Source organism: Colius striatus, chromosome 2 (genome assembly GCF_028858725.1).
Source record: "Colius striatus isolate bColStr4 chromosome 2, bColStr4.1.hap1, whole genome shotgun sequence".
Lineage (NCBI taxonomy): Eukaryota > Metazoa > Chordata > Aves > Coliiformes > Coliidae > Colius > Colius striatus.
In genome coordinates this window covers 77,538,136-77,555,498 of record NC_084760.1, presented here as the reverse complement: position 1 = coordinate 77,555,498, position 17,363 = coordinate 77,538,136, and the positions used below count along the sequence as shown (strand labels likewise).

Here is a 17,363-nt window from a genome sequence, read left to right as displayed (position 1 = left end):
AACAATTCTATGATTCTATAAGATGGGCCTTAATATTTTTCATTTTGCACATAACTAGAATTCTGCTGTTACAGAGACTGAAAGATGACATCCTTACATGCTGGAAATATCAATGAGATGGATGTGATCCTCATATCCAAGCTGACTGGCTACTTCTCGAAACTCTTCAGTCAAACGAATCAGCCCAAGATCCAAGTTGAACTCTGCAGGAAATTCCAAAATCCAGTATCTGAAATCCATAGACAGTGGTTAAGAGATGCCCAGGGATTCAGGCATAACATTCAATAGGTGCATATATGTATATACGTTTCATTTCATAGGATTTACAGGTATTTCAGACCCATTGTTCTTTAGGTAGAGAGGCTGGACTACCTCAGCTTCCTGCTTCTGTAATTATCTGTGACATTGAAGTGGCAAAAGCCACCTTATCACATAATTTCCTTTGCTTAACTCAACACAGTAGTATTCTACTAAAATGCAAAATTCAAGTGATGCCTCAGGTGACATACGGAAAAGGCACACACATGTGTCCTGACTCATGGGCCAGAAGGAAGATCCTGGGAACTACAGGCTTGTCAGCCAGACAGAGAAGGTTATGGAACACATTATCCTGAGCACCATCCTGAGGCATGTACAGGGCAACCAAGGGATCAGGCCCAGTCAACATGGCTTTATGAAGAGCAGGTCCTGTCTGACTAATCTGATCTCCTTCTATGACAAGGTGACCCACTTAGTGGATGAGGGAAAGGCTGTGGATGTGGTCTGCCTGGACTTTAGTAAGACTTTAGACACAGTCTCCCACATCATCCTCCTGAAGAAACTGGCTGCCCATGGCTTGGATGGACCTACTCTATGATGGATGAAAAACTGTCTGCCTGGCTGAGCCCAGAAAGTCATAGTGAAAGGAGTTAAATCCAGTTGGCAGTCAATCACCTGTGGTGTTCCACAGGGCTTGCTGCTGGGGCTTGTTTTGTTTAACATCTTCATCAATGACCTTGATGAGGGGATTGACTTCACTCTCAGTAAATTTGCTGATGATATGAAGCTGGGTGAGTGCGTAGACATGCTTGAGGGCAGGAAGGCTCTTCAGGTGCTGGTGAGGCTGCACCTCAAGTGCTGTGTTCAGTTCAGCCCCTCACTACAAGAAGGACACTGAGGTGCTGGAGCATGTCCAGAGATGGGCAACAAAGCCGGTGAAGGGTCTAAAGAATAGTTCTTATGAGGAGCGGCTAAGGGAGCTGGGGATGTTTAGACTAGAGAAGAGGAGGCTGAGGGGAGATATGACCACTCTCTACAACTACTTGAAAGGGACTTGTAGTGAGGTGAAGACTGATCTCTTCTCTCTGGTAATGAATGATAGGACATGAGGAAATGGGTTTAAGGAGAGGTTTAGACATTACGAAGAAGTTTTTTACCAAGAGGGTTGTTAAGTACTGGAACAGGCTGTCCAGGGAAGTGGTGGAGTCACCATATCTAGAGGTATTCAAAAGATGTATGGATGAAATGCTGAGGGTTATGGTTAAATTTAGTGATGGGCTTGGCAGAGAGAGGTTAGTAGTTGGACTTGATGATCTTAAAGGTCTTTCCCAACCATAAGGATTCTATGATTTTATTCCATAATTCTATGCTGCCAGGACACCCAAATAACACTTGCACTTAGACATTGGCCAAGTGAGACACTTTGCCTGCTCAGAAAAATGTTTTAGTGGAAAGGGAAATATGAATTTGAATGGCAGTTCTACCATATAACCATGCAAACAAAGTGTCTTCTCTGCTATTTAAGGGGCTATTGGAGAGTCTTTATCAGTCCTGCTTTCAGTAATTCCCCTTGCTTTTCTTCACAGTAATATAACTTAGTCCAGAGGAAGGAAGAAAAAACATTTGTTTGAGGGAAGCTGGTTATATCATGTTAACTTAAAAATTCATACTTTCTTTTTAATGCAGGAATGTTCCTACACAAGCCTAATATGTGAAAACTTTCACATAGAAACAAGGTCAGAGACAGGTGCAACAATCAGAACATACTCAAACTGTAATAGCTTTGGCATTACTAACATACTTCTGTCATCATATATTATGTAGGAATTGTGTGAACTGAAGCCAACAGCCACCCTCTACCACATTAGATTACATCTTGAAGCAAAAAGTGTCTCTCCTTTGTATGGCACCGGACTAATGTCCCTCTAAGAGGTGCCACACTCAATCACCAGATAAATCATAGCACAAGTTTTCGATTATTTTTTTAGCTCAATGCAGTAAAATGTCTTAAAGGCTGTATAGTTCAAATTGAAAACAATTGTTTTCAAAGCACAGAAACTCACTCACTATGGACTGGAGATCAAGTAAAACAAAAAGGAAAGTAGAAAAGCTTAATATCTTCAAGGTTTAGTTTTAATCTTTACGAAAAGAAATCATATTGATAATATTCACAGAAGCTAGAGGACCAGAAGCATGCTTACCTCATGAAATAGCAGATTTTTAATCTGAATTCATTGCAGTTCTCCCCATTGGCATCTCTATATGTACGACAGTTAAAGAAAGCTTTGTGTGCCTTGATTCATTAATGTTGTTTTTGTCCGCAAATCACCCTGATTCGAGACCAACTGAATAAAAAACAGTATTGAATGTTTTTTTCTAGAGATAACCACAGTATACTGTGATATTTCATTCACTTTCACAGCACCTTAGGAGATAAAGACCATTTCCTGGCTACTGCTTTGTTCTTGGCCCTAGCAAAAATGCCTCTCTTATACCATACTACTCTGAATATTCTGCTGAACGGTTTCTTGACAGCTGTGGCTAACGAAATATGATAATACTTATGATTACTGAATTCTTTAAGAGGTATAAATGACACGCAGGTGCTTAGCTACCACTAGAAGTTCATAGCCAGCCCACTGTGATACATTTGTGAAGTTATCTTGGCCACATATTTCCATTTTGTTAATGCAAAGTAGGCCTCAGTATGCTTGTATGTAAGGAAAGAGTCCACAAACAGTGGCATGAGAAGCTCGCAAACTTCCACCTTTTAGGTTGAAATTCTTCACCTTTAAAGCTTTTTTGTTACTAATTAATACAGTTTTACAGGCAGTCACAGAATAAATCTGCTTTTGATGTTGTAATGTTGATTTGCCAGACTTTGTGAAAGGATATGTGGACAGAAGCTTGCCAGCCAGCTCTGTGGAAGGCAGATACCACCGGTGCATTAAAAGAAAGTTTCTTGGCAAATGGCTGGAGCACTGATTTCCTTTGTCATCTGGAAAAGAGGAACAATGAGTTAACCATGACTTATGAACCAAGCATATATTATTAAAGCAGAGACAGATAGAAAGGATCAAAAGTGGATATGTTGACTCATTATTTACCAAACAGGTAAGAAATAAAACCAAAGCACAAAAATGCTCCTGTAATTACTATTGTTGGATCGTAGTGCTAGGCATTTAAAGGGAAAAAAATCTCAAACCAGTGTAAAAAACAGGTCATAGCTCAAAAAAATGAGGCATGGACAGCATCATGCTAAATGTTATAGAAAGAGATTGCCAGTAATCCAAAGGAAAAATCCAAAATTAGTCCAACAAAAGCAGCAGGAGATGGTTTATGAACAACCACTTTCAATATTTGTTTTATTGCACCTTTATAGCATTATGTTAACAATTAAATTGTTAAAAAAGAAATCTGCCTCAAGGAATTAAATGTCAAAGCAGCACCTCACATCTCTGCCCAGGGTCACATCTCCAGCTGCCTTACAGACACTTATGCCTTTGCAATGCATCTGCTGAAACTAAATAGTTATTTCCCAGCAGGCTCGTTGACCATCAGCTTCTTCAACATCTACAATCTTAAATGATTCTCTGTCATTCTTTTAAAAGAGAGTAGATGATATGCATGTGTGAAATGGGAATAACATATGGACTACATTTCTCAAGGGAGTGTGCATACAAGGAAGAGAGGCATGATTTCCAACTGACAACAAGTATATGGGCTCTGCGAATACTTTAATTAGGTTTTAGAACAACTGGTTTGATGGTAGTCTGTAGAAACGGATACATGGGGATTCACTACAGTCAGTAGAAAATATGTGTTTGTCCCTCAATTATTGAATGTCTCTCACCTTTAGATACTTGTTTCTCTCCACAAGAGAAAAAAAATTAACACAAAAAATTAATCAAAAGTTGTCTTGCATTTCAAGAGAATCTAAATGTAGCTTTGTGAATTAAAGCCCCATTTCGAAACATTTAAATCCATCCATGAACTTATCTGACTGCAATTTGACATGTGTAATCATTAGTGGTGTTATGGATCAAGGTCTATTTCATCCATTCTTTCCCTCAGAGCTGATACATTACCTTTTAATAAGAGGAAAAAGATTATATGAGTCTTAAGTCATATTCTTGCCAATTATTGCATGATGATTTGGAAAACCTTTCCAAAAAATGACTGGTCAAATATGCAGCTGTGTAACCACTCAAGACAAAGATCAATTCCAGAAATAACTGTTGAATAATTCAACTAAACACTTCTCTTGGTGAAGGCCAGCATTTTAAAAACCAATATATCCACCATTGTGCCTTATCTATATTAAGAAAATGTAATACAGCATGCATGTGACTGAAATTCTGGCCCATGTGATTCTGGGCCAAAATGAAACATGGAAAACTTTATAGAACAGAAATGCTCTTTGTCAAGGGAAAGACTAGCTAAATCAGAAAACAGCATGGGTTATATCTGAAGATGGATTTCAAGAACGGCAAAGTAAAATCTCAGAAAAGCATACCGAACATTTCAATACAAGTGTTCAAAAGCTCGTCTAACGTTGCAGCTTTCCCAAGCGTGTTTGACCCCATTGTCCTTTAATCGTTGTCAAAAAACAAGAGACATTTTCACCAAGCAGAAGGATGCTTCTTCAGCTGCACAGCCCTTTCATTTTATTGTTGGTTGCATTCTTAGCTGGACTTCAAGGAAAATCTGAAGAAAGTAAATAAAATCATATGACTATATGGAATACTCATCAGGATGCAATGTTTACAGTTCAACTCTATATCTTTTCTGTAAACTGATTTTTCCCCATACAATAAAAAGCACATGAAAAACTGCTATAAGCTTTCCCTACATTCCAACCTGTGTTTTTAAGTGTTGTCCAATTGTTTGTCCACTAGCACAAAATAAATCCATAGCTAGAGTCATAAAACAGAAAGCAGATGGTAAATGAGGGCATGTATGTACAATGACGCACGTTTTGTTCAGGTCATTTTATTTACACTTGATAAGCCACCTTTTGTTAACCTGAGTTTATGTTTTTAAGTGTAACCCTTTTTTTTCCTAAGGTTACGGGGTAATACTAATGGTCTTAATTGGCACAGATCTCATAAAATGGCTAATGAAGTTCATAGCAAACATTAAACTAGGAGGCAATTTTCCAAAGAACATTAAGATCAGTCCCTACAGCTTTTAAAAATAAATGTCCCAGTGGTAGCTGAACATTCACAGGAAACTGAACATAGACAGAAACTTAAAAATTGGACCATATGTCTACTGTGAATTTAATTATCAAATATCTATTTACCTGAAAGATGCACAAAATATTTTTTCAGAAATAATTTTACAGGTTGTATTTAAAGAAGGTAAGATTTCAGTATTTTATTGTCTGTTACCAAGCCTCACTACTGTCTGATCCCAAGCGAGTGCTTGAAATGTGACAAACAGTAACAAAGTACATCCAGCAAGTTTTCTAGGAAAAAAGCAAAGAGTAGAGCTACAACAGTCCTTGAAGAAAAACAAAGGAGGAATATGGGAAGTTGCTTTTTAGAACTTGTTGCATGTATGTGACTTCTTTATGTTGGTCCTGCAAAGAATTAAGGAACCATATACCTACCTTAATTCACCCAAAACGGAAGGTTTTTCAAACCTATCATTATCACAGACCTTAAAATGCAAATTGAGTCTTGATGGGACTGGCATCCTTTACCCTTTTTACTAACCCACCCTGAGCCTCTCCCAAATGCGCTGTTACTATACGCAAAAAATGCTCCAAGCTAGGTCTCGGTGATGAGTTTGCAGCCCTGTAGGCATCACTGTGGGTTGGCCACTCAAGGGACATGAGGCAGTGGCAGCTTTGCCAGCCCTGCTAGTGCTGCCTGACCCTGTCAGCTCACACACATGGCATGGGCAGTCATACCCCTTCCTCAGCAGATGACAGGGCTGATGCATTCTGACACAACTCTCACTTCCCAGAAAGAAGAGAAAATGCTGCTCATTCAGACTAGATCCACGCTACTAAATTGGCCATGTCCAGACTGGCTCCTAAGTGCTGAGGCCAACCAAGTAGAGGCTGGCCTGTATCTACAGCAGTGAAGTCTCTCAATCTCCCAAACAGAGTTGGCACATGCAAACTGCCTGTTACTGGCCTGTGCTACCTCCCACCTGCACCTGAGATTCACAAGGACCCTCTGCACAGTGTATTGCATCCCGACACCTGGAAAAGTACCATGCACTGGATAGTTCTCTATAGATTTGGCTTCAAATTCCTGCAGGCCCCAGGCTTCTCTAAACATACAACAGTCTTTACTTACAAGACCTTAAAAATGTACAATTCAGCCAAAGATACTATTATATTTAGATGGGTACCTACAGTGAGATTCTTACTGATCGCAGCCAACAAAGGAGTTAGACATGACACATTTTTGCCTGAAGGTGAGAAGAAGCTGTCAGGAAATAAGCACACCTCACTGAGCAGGGAGTTTTTACAAGTCAGTGCACACGCAGTGTTACAGCAGCCCAGGTCAGACAACAGGAAACATGAGCAAAACTCTACAAGCCTAAGTCCTGCCCCTTCAGTGCCTTCCTCCCAGCTGCAAGAAAGCACTTTCCTCTGAGTTTGGTGGTGCAGAACTTTGTCTCAAAGGAATAGGCATCTGTTTTTCCAGTAAAAGAGCAGAGCTCCTGTTTGCAAAGAATTAGGGGAAAACTGCCCTTTTCACACAAGAGTAAGTAGCGAGAGCACTCACCTAAGAAAAAGGGGAAGGTGGTTACACAGCGGTCCTTGCCTTTGAACCCATGCTTGGCATTGTTGCAGAAGGTGTTCTAACAGTTAGGTGTGGGGCTAAGCTGGGTAGCCTCAACCCTTACTGCTAAAGCTGTGAGTTGCTCAAACACCAAAGTTGTTCAAAATGGACCACAGAGACAATACTTGGAGATATGTCTCTCTCTAACCTGTTAGTCAGGCCACAAATAAGCCTTAGTTACCCTAGGCTCAGTCTTTCTTCTCAAGACTGTTTATGTATTTCAAGGGGAAAAAAAACCAAAGTAGAGCATTTACTTGGTTTACTTGCTTTGAGAGTTAGCCAGCAGCTGAATGACGTTTTTCAAGATCACAGATTTGTACTTTTACAACTTACTTTTGCTAGAATTCCACTTTGGACATGTTTGTCCTTTTCTGAGTATCCCAAAATCCTTTTCTATGTGCTTAAATTACTGGCTTGGTTTTTGACAGAGCCAGCTATTTAGCTCCCCCACATTTATCTGACTTGGAGGGGTTTTTTCAAGAGAAGAAAAATAAAAGAAATTTAACACTGTCTATTTCAAATGATTTTTTTAGTCAGCTTTTGGAAAAATAGAATTCAGAAAAGCTATTGTATTTTCAGCCTATGTCTTGAAAAATGCTGAGCATGCAATGTAGGATGGGAAGAGATTTGATCTACCTTTTCAGTTCTGTTAGTATTACCATCCTCTCTAATACGTGGCAAAGGAGAGTATTGCTGTCTTCTGTTGGCAACAGTATTAGGGCAGCCATATAGTAATCAACAAATAATGTTGCATGTAAAATTGCAGGATTTTTCTTTTTTTAATTACATGACAATTATTTAACCATCAGACTCTGATGTTACAGTACCATCCCCCTAAACAGCCTATATGTCCACTAAATGATTTTGTTCCCATAATGCTTTTAAACAAAGAATAAAACATTTCCACTGGAGGAAGAACTAGGTGACTGGGGCTAAGCCACATATCCACAGCTGAGCCAAAAGCTGCTATCACATCTCTTGACTGCTGACTTCAACAACCACAACCATTACCTCATTATTTGTGTGAATAAGCACTGCTGTGCTACTAGAATAACAAATGTCTTCTGTTTATCAGGCCACAATTGTATCCAACCACACCAACACCTCTAGAGGTGGATGAGTAAAAATGCAACTATAAATTTCACCTACATAAATTAAAGAAATTATATTTTGAAAGTCAATGGCTCAACACATAAGTACAAAAAATTGTACATGTAGTAATGTATATATATACATATAATCATGTGTATATAGTAAAATGTATATGTATACAATATATGTGAAGAATTAAAAACTTTGAAATAAGTGGTTGCTATTAAAAGATTTGATTCCCAAAGGTGCAGTTGGACTTCCAAATAAAGATAACCTAGAAAATCTCTGCCCCCAGGTGCACTGCCATTGAACTGTTTCAGGAGGATTCAGTAATGCTGGACAAGAAAACCAGAGCTCTTGCAATGAAATCACAGTGAATGATTGCATACTACAATGAAACTAACCCCTCCTCCTCTTTTTTTGCCTTATAATGGAATTTTAAGTCCTGTTGGGTTTATTGTGGTTGCTAGAGGCTATTACGGACGCAGGAGGCACACAATTGCCCACAGCTATCCATTCTAATTTCTTAATCAGGTTATTTGAAATGACAGATTCCACTAGGAGTCTTGCTGGGAACCTACAATGTGTTGGGAAGTGATTTCAGGGTAGTAGTCAGTACTAGCTGAAGGATGGTAGAAAAATTATTAACATAAACCTTAGTGTTTCCTTAAAGCCTACAGCTCTGTCTGAAGGACCCCTTTCATTTAGCTAACAGATACAACCACAATATTCCTGTGAACCAAGTCACAGTATCAGGCATATCACGCTTTATTTCATTAAATATTACCATTATGGGATGTGCACTTCCCACTTAGGGGCAAAGGAGAAACATCTGTACTGATGTGCCCAGAGAAGTCCCTGAAGGACTGAACTACAAGACACAAAGTACCTTCCCATTCTTGTCCTCATCCTGATGGCCACATGAACACAGGCAGTTACGAGGAGATGGCTTTCCTTAGCACTCCTAAGTGATGCAATTGCATTTTGTGTTTGACATTTTGAAAGTCTTGAGGTGGCATTATTGTGGACTGTCTTGATAGATGTATTTAAAATCAGTGTGTGGGCTGTGAGCTCCTGAGACAGATGTGGTCAAGTGTTAATACATTAGTTTTCAGAAGAAACAGGATATACTGCCAGTAAACTTGCGGTCTTATGCAAAAGACACAAATGGTGTGAACAGAGTGGGCAGCATGCAGTCAAGTTGTAAATGTTGGCTACTATCTTTAGTAAAACAAAAAGACATCACTTTTACTGCTGGGGGCTACTAAGGGGAGGTCCACACCTATGTTACAGCAGTCTAACTAGTGTTAAAATTTCAAGCCAGCACAATTCCCTTGGTGGGCACTTTCACATGAATTTCAAGCAAATTATACTGGCTACAGGTGCAAGCTAAATCAATAAGCTGGGATTTAAGCAGGCTTAAATTTGACATAAAGAGTAATACTTATTTAGCGAAATGAAATTTAAACCACTTTTTAGTCAAGTCAAAGTAAATGTACATGTAGCATTTTCCTCATTAATTAAAAGTGGGCTATTTTCCTTCTGCTTAGGGACAATAAATAAAGCCACACACAAACAGTTAAACTTTGACACAGAGGCACCTCAATGAGTCTCAGTTTATTCATAAACTTTCCAAAGGCCTGCACACAGGACTCTCATATTCTTTACAAGATTAGGACATTCTTAAGGGTTTAAGTAAGCCAGACCTCCCCTCATATCCCTCTCCTCCAAGCCTACACAACGTAACACTGAATGCTTGCATTAAACAGCTTCTACCTGGCTGCTGGAGAAAGAGTGCTAAATGTGAGCAGCTGAACAGGAAAATAGAATCAATAGCAGTATGCAGACAAAGAAGCAGAGAAGAAAACGAGAACCTCAAGGGAAAGTTTAAGGCTAGCTTCCCTTGCTTTACCTTTTTTGTTTATCCTCTCTAGCTAGTGTCCAGGACAGAGTTCAAGGACAGAGTTCATCTACTACCCTGCAGATGTAGTGGAGGCTCTTGCAATGAGGCCCTTTCTTATGACTAATCTTCACACCAATCAGTATGACCATAAGAATCCTAGCTGTGACACATGATGACTGCACCTTTGCCTACACAGGTGTAATCAAGACATCTATGTGGGCTCAAGTCAACAGAGGTCTTAGGTTGCCTAATGCATAGTTCCTGAAGTTTTTCCTCTCCAAGCAGTTAAATATTTCTCGTAGGTGGTCAGTACCAGTTTACTTACTACTACTTGAGTTACTACTATTGCAATAAACACCAACGGATGCACAAGTGCATGTCCAGAAAACTCTGAGCAACGTAGTCAGGTGTCTCCAGTGTCTGACACATGCTGAAGCTGTGCTAGGCAGGAAAGCGCAGTGATGTTGGGCTGTCAGGCAGCCTAACGGCACAGCTTCTGTCCCAGTTCATGACCTCAATCATCACATGCAGCTGGCTGCAGGATGGCACATTGTCATGGTTTGACATGACAGCCTTTTCTGGTATGAGGGAAGGGGCTGCAAAGATGGCTCCTGCAAGAAGTTGCTCACAACTCTCCCCAGCTCAGAAAAGGCTCACTTCTGGGGCTGAGCCAATTAGACGCCTCCACGATCACTTTTTAAGAAGAAGCCGGAAGGGGAGGTGTCTTCCTCCATCTTCTTTCCTTCTTCTGCCTCTTCTTCTCTTCTTCTGGCTGGTGGTGGTGCAAGGAGTAGGAACGGTGAGAGAAACAACCATGCGGACTCCAAGGTCAGTGATGAAAGGGAGGAGGTGTACTGTAGCAGAGACTCCCCTGCATTCTATGGAGAGAACTGGTGAAGCTGAGATTTATTTTCATTTCTTTAAAGACCCCGCATCAGCGGTACAGACTCATTTTGCTAAAGCTGACCTCGGACCAGGGGCAGTGATTCACTTCATTAAAGGCCCTGAGCCAGGGACAGTGATTTTGGCCGGAGGAGGCCTTGTCCCGAAGGAGGGGCCCTTTATCACTATGGCCGGAGCAGGCCCTGTCCCGAGGAAGGGACCCAATATCCACAGCTGCAACTGTGGGGAGGAACCCACGACAAAGCAGCTCATTAAACTTATGCCCAGAAGAGGCCTTGTCCCGAGAGAAGGACCTTGCAACTGCAGAAACTGCAACCGCGGTGAAGAATCCACGTCAGAGATATTCACCAAGGACTGTGTCCCGAGGAAGGGACCTTGCAAGTGCAGAAACTGCAACCGCGGTGAAGAATCCACGTCAGAGATATTCACCAAGGACTGTGTCCCGTGTGAGGGAACCTGTATCGGCAGAAGCCGCAGCTGCTGGGAACAACCCACACCAGAGAAGTTTGTTAAGGACTGTGTTCCGGGGGAGGAACCCCGTGTTGGAGCAGGGGAAGAATGCCAGGAGTCATCCTCATCTGAGAAGACAGAAGCGGCAAAGCCCATCTGTGAGAGACTGACCACATTCCCCACTCCCTGCCCCCCTGAGCTGTTGCGGGGGGGAGGAGGTAGAGATATCGGGAGCAGTGAGCTGGGCCTGGGAAGAAAGGAGGGATGGGGGAGGGAGATCTTAAAGTGCTGGTTGTAATTTTCTCATCATCCTACTCCCTTTTTGCTTTTATTCTGTTCTGTTTCTTGTAGAATAAACTTTCCTACTTTCCTCTCTAAGTCGAGTACTGGAGTCTGTTTTGCCCAGAACCATAATTGGCAGCCAGCCCTCCCTGCCCTTGTCTCAATCCACAACAATCTTGCTTATCTTTTTACTCCCATTTCACTGGGTCCTCCGCCATCTTAACGAGGGTGGGGGTGAATGGGGGCATCGAGCGAGAAACTGTCGTGGTGCTGTTGTGCTAGCTGGGCCAAACCACGACATTATTGGCGCCCAACGTGGGGCCCCGAGTCTGTGGGACTTGGAGCATTACAGATTAAATTTGAGACAAGGATACTAATTGGGAGTGGTAACGGGCAAAACATGAACTGTACTGCTGACTATTGAGGTTTTAAGTGGTTCTACCTTTGGTGAAGGGACGAGGAGTGGATTTTTAACACCTCCTTAAAAAGCAATTCGTGAAGGCGAGGGGTGGAATGTCATGGTTTGACATGACAGCCTTTTCTGGTATGAGGGAAGGGGCTGCAAAGATGGCTCCTGCAAGAAGTTGCTCACAACTCTCCCCAGCTCAGAAAAGGCTCACTTCTGGGGCTGAGCCAATTAGACGCCTCCACGATCACTTTTTAAGAAGAAGCCGGAAGGGGAGGTGTCTTCCTCCATCTTCTTTCCTTCTTCTGCCTCTTCTTCTCTTCTTCTGGCTGGTGGTGGTGCAAGGAGTAGGAACGGTGAGAGAAACAACCATGCGGACTCCAAGGTCAGTGATGAAAGGGAGGAGGTGTACTGTAGCAGAGACTCCCCTGCATTCTATGGAGAGAACTGGTGAAGCTGAGATTTATTTTCATTTCTTTAAAGACCCCACATCAGCGGTACAGACTCATTTTGCTAAAGCTGACCTCGGACCAGGGGCAGTGATTCACTTCATTAAAGGCCCTGAGCCAGGGACAGTGATTTTGGCCGGAGGAGGCCTTGTCCCGAAGGAGGGGCCCTTTATCACTATGGCCGGAGCAGGCCCTGTCCCGAGGAAGGGACCCAATATCCACAGCTGCAACTGTGGGGAGGAACCCACGACAAAGCAGCTCATTAAACTTATGCCCAGAAGAGGCCTTGTCCCGAGAGAAGGACCTTGCAACTGCAGAAACTGCAACCGCGGTGAAGAATCCACGTCAGAGATATTCACCAAGGACTGTGTCCCGAGGAAGGGACCTTGCAAGTGCAGAAACTGCAACCGCGGTGAAGAATCCATGTCAGAGATATTCACCAAGGACTGTGTCCCGTGTGAGGGAACCTGTATCGGCAGAAGCCGCAGCTGCTGGGAACAACCCACACCAGAGAAGTTTGTTAAGGACTGTGTTCCGGGGGAGGAACCCCGTGTTGGAGCAGGGGAAGAATGCCAGGAGTCATCCTCATCTGAGAAGACAGAAGCGGCAAAGCCCATCTGTGAGAGACTGACCACATTCCCCACTCCCTGCCCCCCTGAGCTGTTGCGGGGGGGAGGAGGTAGAGATATCGGGAGCAGTGAGCTGGGCCTGGGAAGAAAGGAGGGATGGGGGAGGGAGATCTTAAAGTGCTGGTTGTAATTTTCTCATCATCCTACTCCCTTTTTGCTTTTATTCTGTTCTGTTTCTTGTAGAATAAACTTTCCTACTTTCCTCTCTAAGTCGAGTACTGGAGTCTGTTTTGCCCAGAACCATAATTGGCAGCCAGCCCTCCCTGCCCTTGTCTCAATCCACAACAATCTTGCTTATCTTTTTACTCCCATTTCACTGGGTCCTCCGCCATCTTAACGAGGGTGGGGGTGAATGGGGGCATCGAGTGAGAAACTGTCGTGGTGCTGTTGTGCTAGCTGGGCCAAACCACGACACACATCTGGCTTACCGATGATGTTTGTCATGTGGAGTGAGGACACAGAACAAGGGAGATATTGTAGCACTGCTCCACAAATGCAAGATACAAGCCTTGCTGGGGTCAGGAGGGGAATGAAAATGAAATACGAGAGTCTTGGGCTCATCCAATGTGACTCACCAGTACTCATTCACCTTTGATACACACCTTCAGATAGTAGTTACACAATAACCTACCGTAACTGTCTGCACCTAATTGCTCTGATTCACTCTTTTTCTGGATTAAAGGGAAACTTCAAAATACACTAAACAGAGTGGGATGTCTATGTCTGAAAAGGGGAGAGGACAGTGAAGTGATTAAGTATACACTGCTGGCAGATGGCTAACCTTTTGTTAACAATAGGCACTGCACAGGGCATGTTAGCTGCTCTGCAGCTCTACAGACACCATGTGATAAAGTTTTACCTGCTTCACTTCATTTGCTTACCCAAAACCGGTGTAATCTCTGTAAAACTTAATTCCTTGCCAATTAACATCAATATTTAATTGCTGATTTGTTTATTGGTAAACAGAAACAAACATTAAAACATCCTTCTTCCCACTTTCCCAGGCTCAGCTTCACTCTAGACACCTCTCCTTCCACCTTGTTATTGCTGCAGGTTGCACCTGGTGCCTTCTGCGAGGCAATGAGCAATGCAGGAGGTCAGGGTCAGTACACAGTAGTTTATCTCTGCTGCTCCTTCCTTCTCACTCTGTTCCTGTGCTCCAGCATGGGTCCTGTATAGGCCACAGTCCGGAGATGTACCTGCTCTGCTATGGGCTTATCTGCAGGCCACGATTCCTTCAGGGAAGTACCTGCTCTGCCACAGAGCACCTCCTTCTCCTCTGATTCCTCTGATTTTTCTATTCCTTCTGTTCTTCCCACCTCTCCTCCATTCCTTTGTTGTCTCTGTGTTCCCTCCCCATTGGCACTTTCTGCCTTTTCTTAAACACTTTCACAGAGGTGCCACCAACTTTGCTGATGGGCTCAGCTATGGCTTGCAATGGGTCCCTTGCAAAGACAGCTGGAAGCACCTATGTCTGACATAGGGCAGCCCCTGGCCTCCTCCCACAGAGGCCATGCCTGCAACTCTTCTGTGGCCAAAACCTTGACACTCAACATCCAATATACACTCTAGGGAATGAGTATTTGTCACCTTAGCACAGAAGTATGCATGTTACGAATTGTCACAATGCATTTCAGCATGCTTAATTTTGAAAGAAGAGTTCACTGAGCTAAATATTTGCTTTCAGGTGATCACAAGTCACTCAACATAGGAGGATATTATAAATTATTTCAGTGTCTAGACATCTACTTTCTATAGGATCAGAGGTTAAATGATGAATAGGACCATAGGTAAGAAACCAAATGGACATACAGATCCACTCACATGCACTACCAAACTTTTAGCTCAGACCCACAGAATGCCTTGTAGAAATTCTTAAATTAGCGTATGGGTACAATACATGCTGACCTAGCATAAAAGAAGCTTACAGAAATTATGAAGAATGGCAATGGGCAGTCACACGATCAAATACTCCAGTAATCAGAAAGTCACTTGATTAAGGCTTGAGCTGCTTGGATAGCATTTTGTTTAGCATTCTTATCACCTGCTGTGAAATATAATCAGATTTCTGAGACAACAGAAAAACCCCACAGGTTTTAATAAACTTATAGGGTTTATACAGGGCTAAACTTAAAGGGTTTTAACAGGGTCACTTATAAACTCCCTAAAATTATTGATGACCTGGTAACTGGATTTGTAAAAACAACAAAAGTTTTACTCTCAATTGCAATTCCAGCATTTTATGGAACTAGTTATCTACCATACTTCAGCTTTGTCCCATTCACTTTTATATTTGTTTCCTTGATTGACTGTGTTGCCGTTTGCCTCTGTAACTGCGACTCCGGCTAATAATGGCAGCAAGATCTGAACATACATCCTTGAATTATTCCATGTACGATGATGATGACATATTATTTCCACTTTCCATGGGTCAAGATAGTAAAATTGCCCAGAATGTATCAAGTTAAAAAGAAGAACTAAAGGAAGACTTTAGTTCATCTTCAAAAAGGGGAAAGCTTTCAGCCACACTTCTTGGTAGATTTGTCACAGAAATGGTTTTACTATTCCCAGTAAAGTAAAAGTAAATTTACAAATATCGGATATTTGATTAACATAAAATGACATCAGGGGATGCAGATCTTCTGAGAATCCTTTCAGGCATGTTAGTGATCTCCAGCATCAAAGCACTATTCAATAGGACAGGATAGCTAACAACAGTAAGAGTTCTCACACTCTAGGTCAGTCTTTTTTCAGAGATCAAATCAATACATCGTCAATATCTCTTACAAGTTGTATTATTGCCAGTAAGCCTTCAAGAGAAACTCTTGGCAAATACCACTGCTATTCCTAGAGTTGGGTACAACTCTTTACAGTCTTTCATGAGGCAATTTGCCTTGTTAACCTAGGCATATAGGTTAAGTCAGGATAAAAAAGCAACCTTATCAAGCATATATTCATGACTGATTACACTGTTACAATAAAACTAGACAAGTCTAAGAAAAAAAAATCATTTTTGTTATTTACCTTTCCCAGATATATTCTTTTAAAGCCCAGCTAAAAAATTACACATATTTATCACTTAGATTGGTAAGAAATCCTAGGCACTAATTACCTAGACCTTCTGATATATTCAGCTTGGAAGTGTACTTTTTCCCCCATAAACTCAATTTGTCTTATTTTTAACTAAGCCAAAAATCTATAGTTAGCATGATCCCTTGGTTTATCTTTTTGAAGCTAATAATTAAACCTTCCAAGAGTTGTAACAGTTATAAGAGTCAACATCATGTTCATTTTCACACCACTTTTAAATCAATATTAAGGCAAAGAGCCTTAATAAGAGCCTCTAAATTTTATTAAAATTCAGTAAGTTTGTTATCAAAGTATTTGTCTGATAAACCCATGGCTTTCAAATTTATTTTCCTTTGGAAGAAGCTTTCTCTCTGTGATTCTGTAATTTCCAATTATTTTCCACTGTAGACTAACTGCTCATGGCACAATACTTTCTAGGCCCACATTGACAGACACAGATTGCAGACATCTGTACCACACATTATAACAATGCCATGGGAATTACAGACACAAATGGAGCTTCTGAAGCACATCAAGCTCTGTTGGTCACCCAAACAGTAGAGATTACAGCTAAGAGTCCCAGAAAGCAAGATGCTAAAACACATTGCCTTTTCCATCTTTGCAGCTGTGTCAAGATAAAATGATTATCTGCAGTCACAGTTATCAGCAAAGGGACACTTCAAAACCTCCTACCTACCTACCAGCATTGATGACCATATCTGATTTCTGCTCTTTCCGGTGTTACCCAAGCTGAAGAACCACTGCAGTTACTGCTGAAGAAGAAAAAATAAACATGTACTTAACCTCTGCTCTTCACAAGGTGATACCCTTGCTTTTCTTAGATGTAAAGTATGTGTTTATTTTTTCTTCTTCAGTCCTGTTATCCCATACATTACCTCACATCTCACCTCATGAATTCACAACCTATACCTATCCTGGTGTGAGGAATGGCCTTCCTGTGTAGAGAGCAGTTTTGCTCCTGACCTTTCCTCCTCACACTACAATTGAAACATGGGTCAGCTTCAGAAATCTCTTGACCAGACATTTAAAGCATGGAAAGTACTTATCAGTGCAGTAAATTGAAGGCAGCAACTGGCAAAACAATAGAGGCAGGAAGAG

General features: G+C 41.7%; 1 protein-coding gene across 2 annotated transcripts in view; it reads right to left on the bottom strand.

Annotated features, from left to right (window-relative positions):
* The window catches only part of RASGRP3 (RAS guanyl releasing protein 3), a 66,930-nt gene that overhangs the window by 27,535 nt on the left and 22,032 nt on the right, over positions 1-17,363 (bottom strand). For both annotated transcript variants that reach the window (XM_061991180.1, XM_061991181.1), the window contains exons 2-5: positions 4,775-4,965; positions 3,156-3,256; positions 2,460-2,524; positions 98-229 (exon numbers count right to left, since the gene is read on the bottom strand). In XM_061991180.1, coding sequence (XP_061847164.1) covers positions 98-229; positions 2,460-2,524; positions 3,156-3,256; positions 4,775-4,844 — 368 coding nt within the window. In that variant the 5' untranslated portion in view covers positions 4,845-4,965. The remainder of the gene's footprint in view (positions 1-97; positions 230-2,459; positions 2,525-3,155; positions 3,257-4,774; positions 4,966-17,363) is intronic.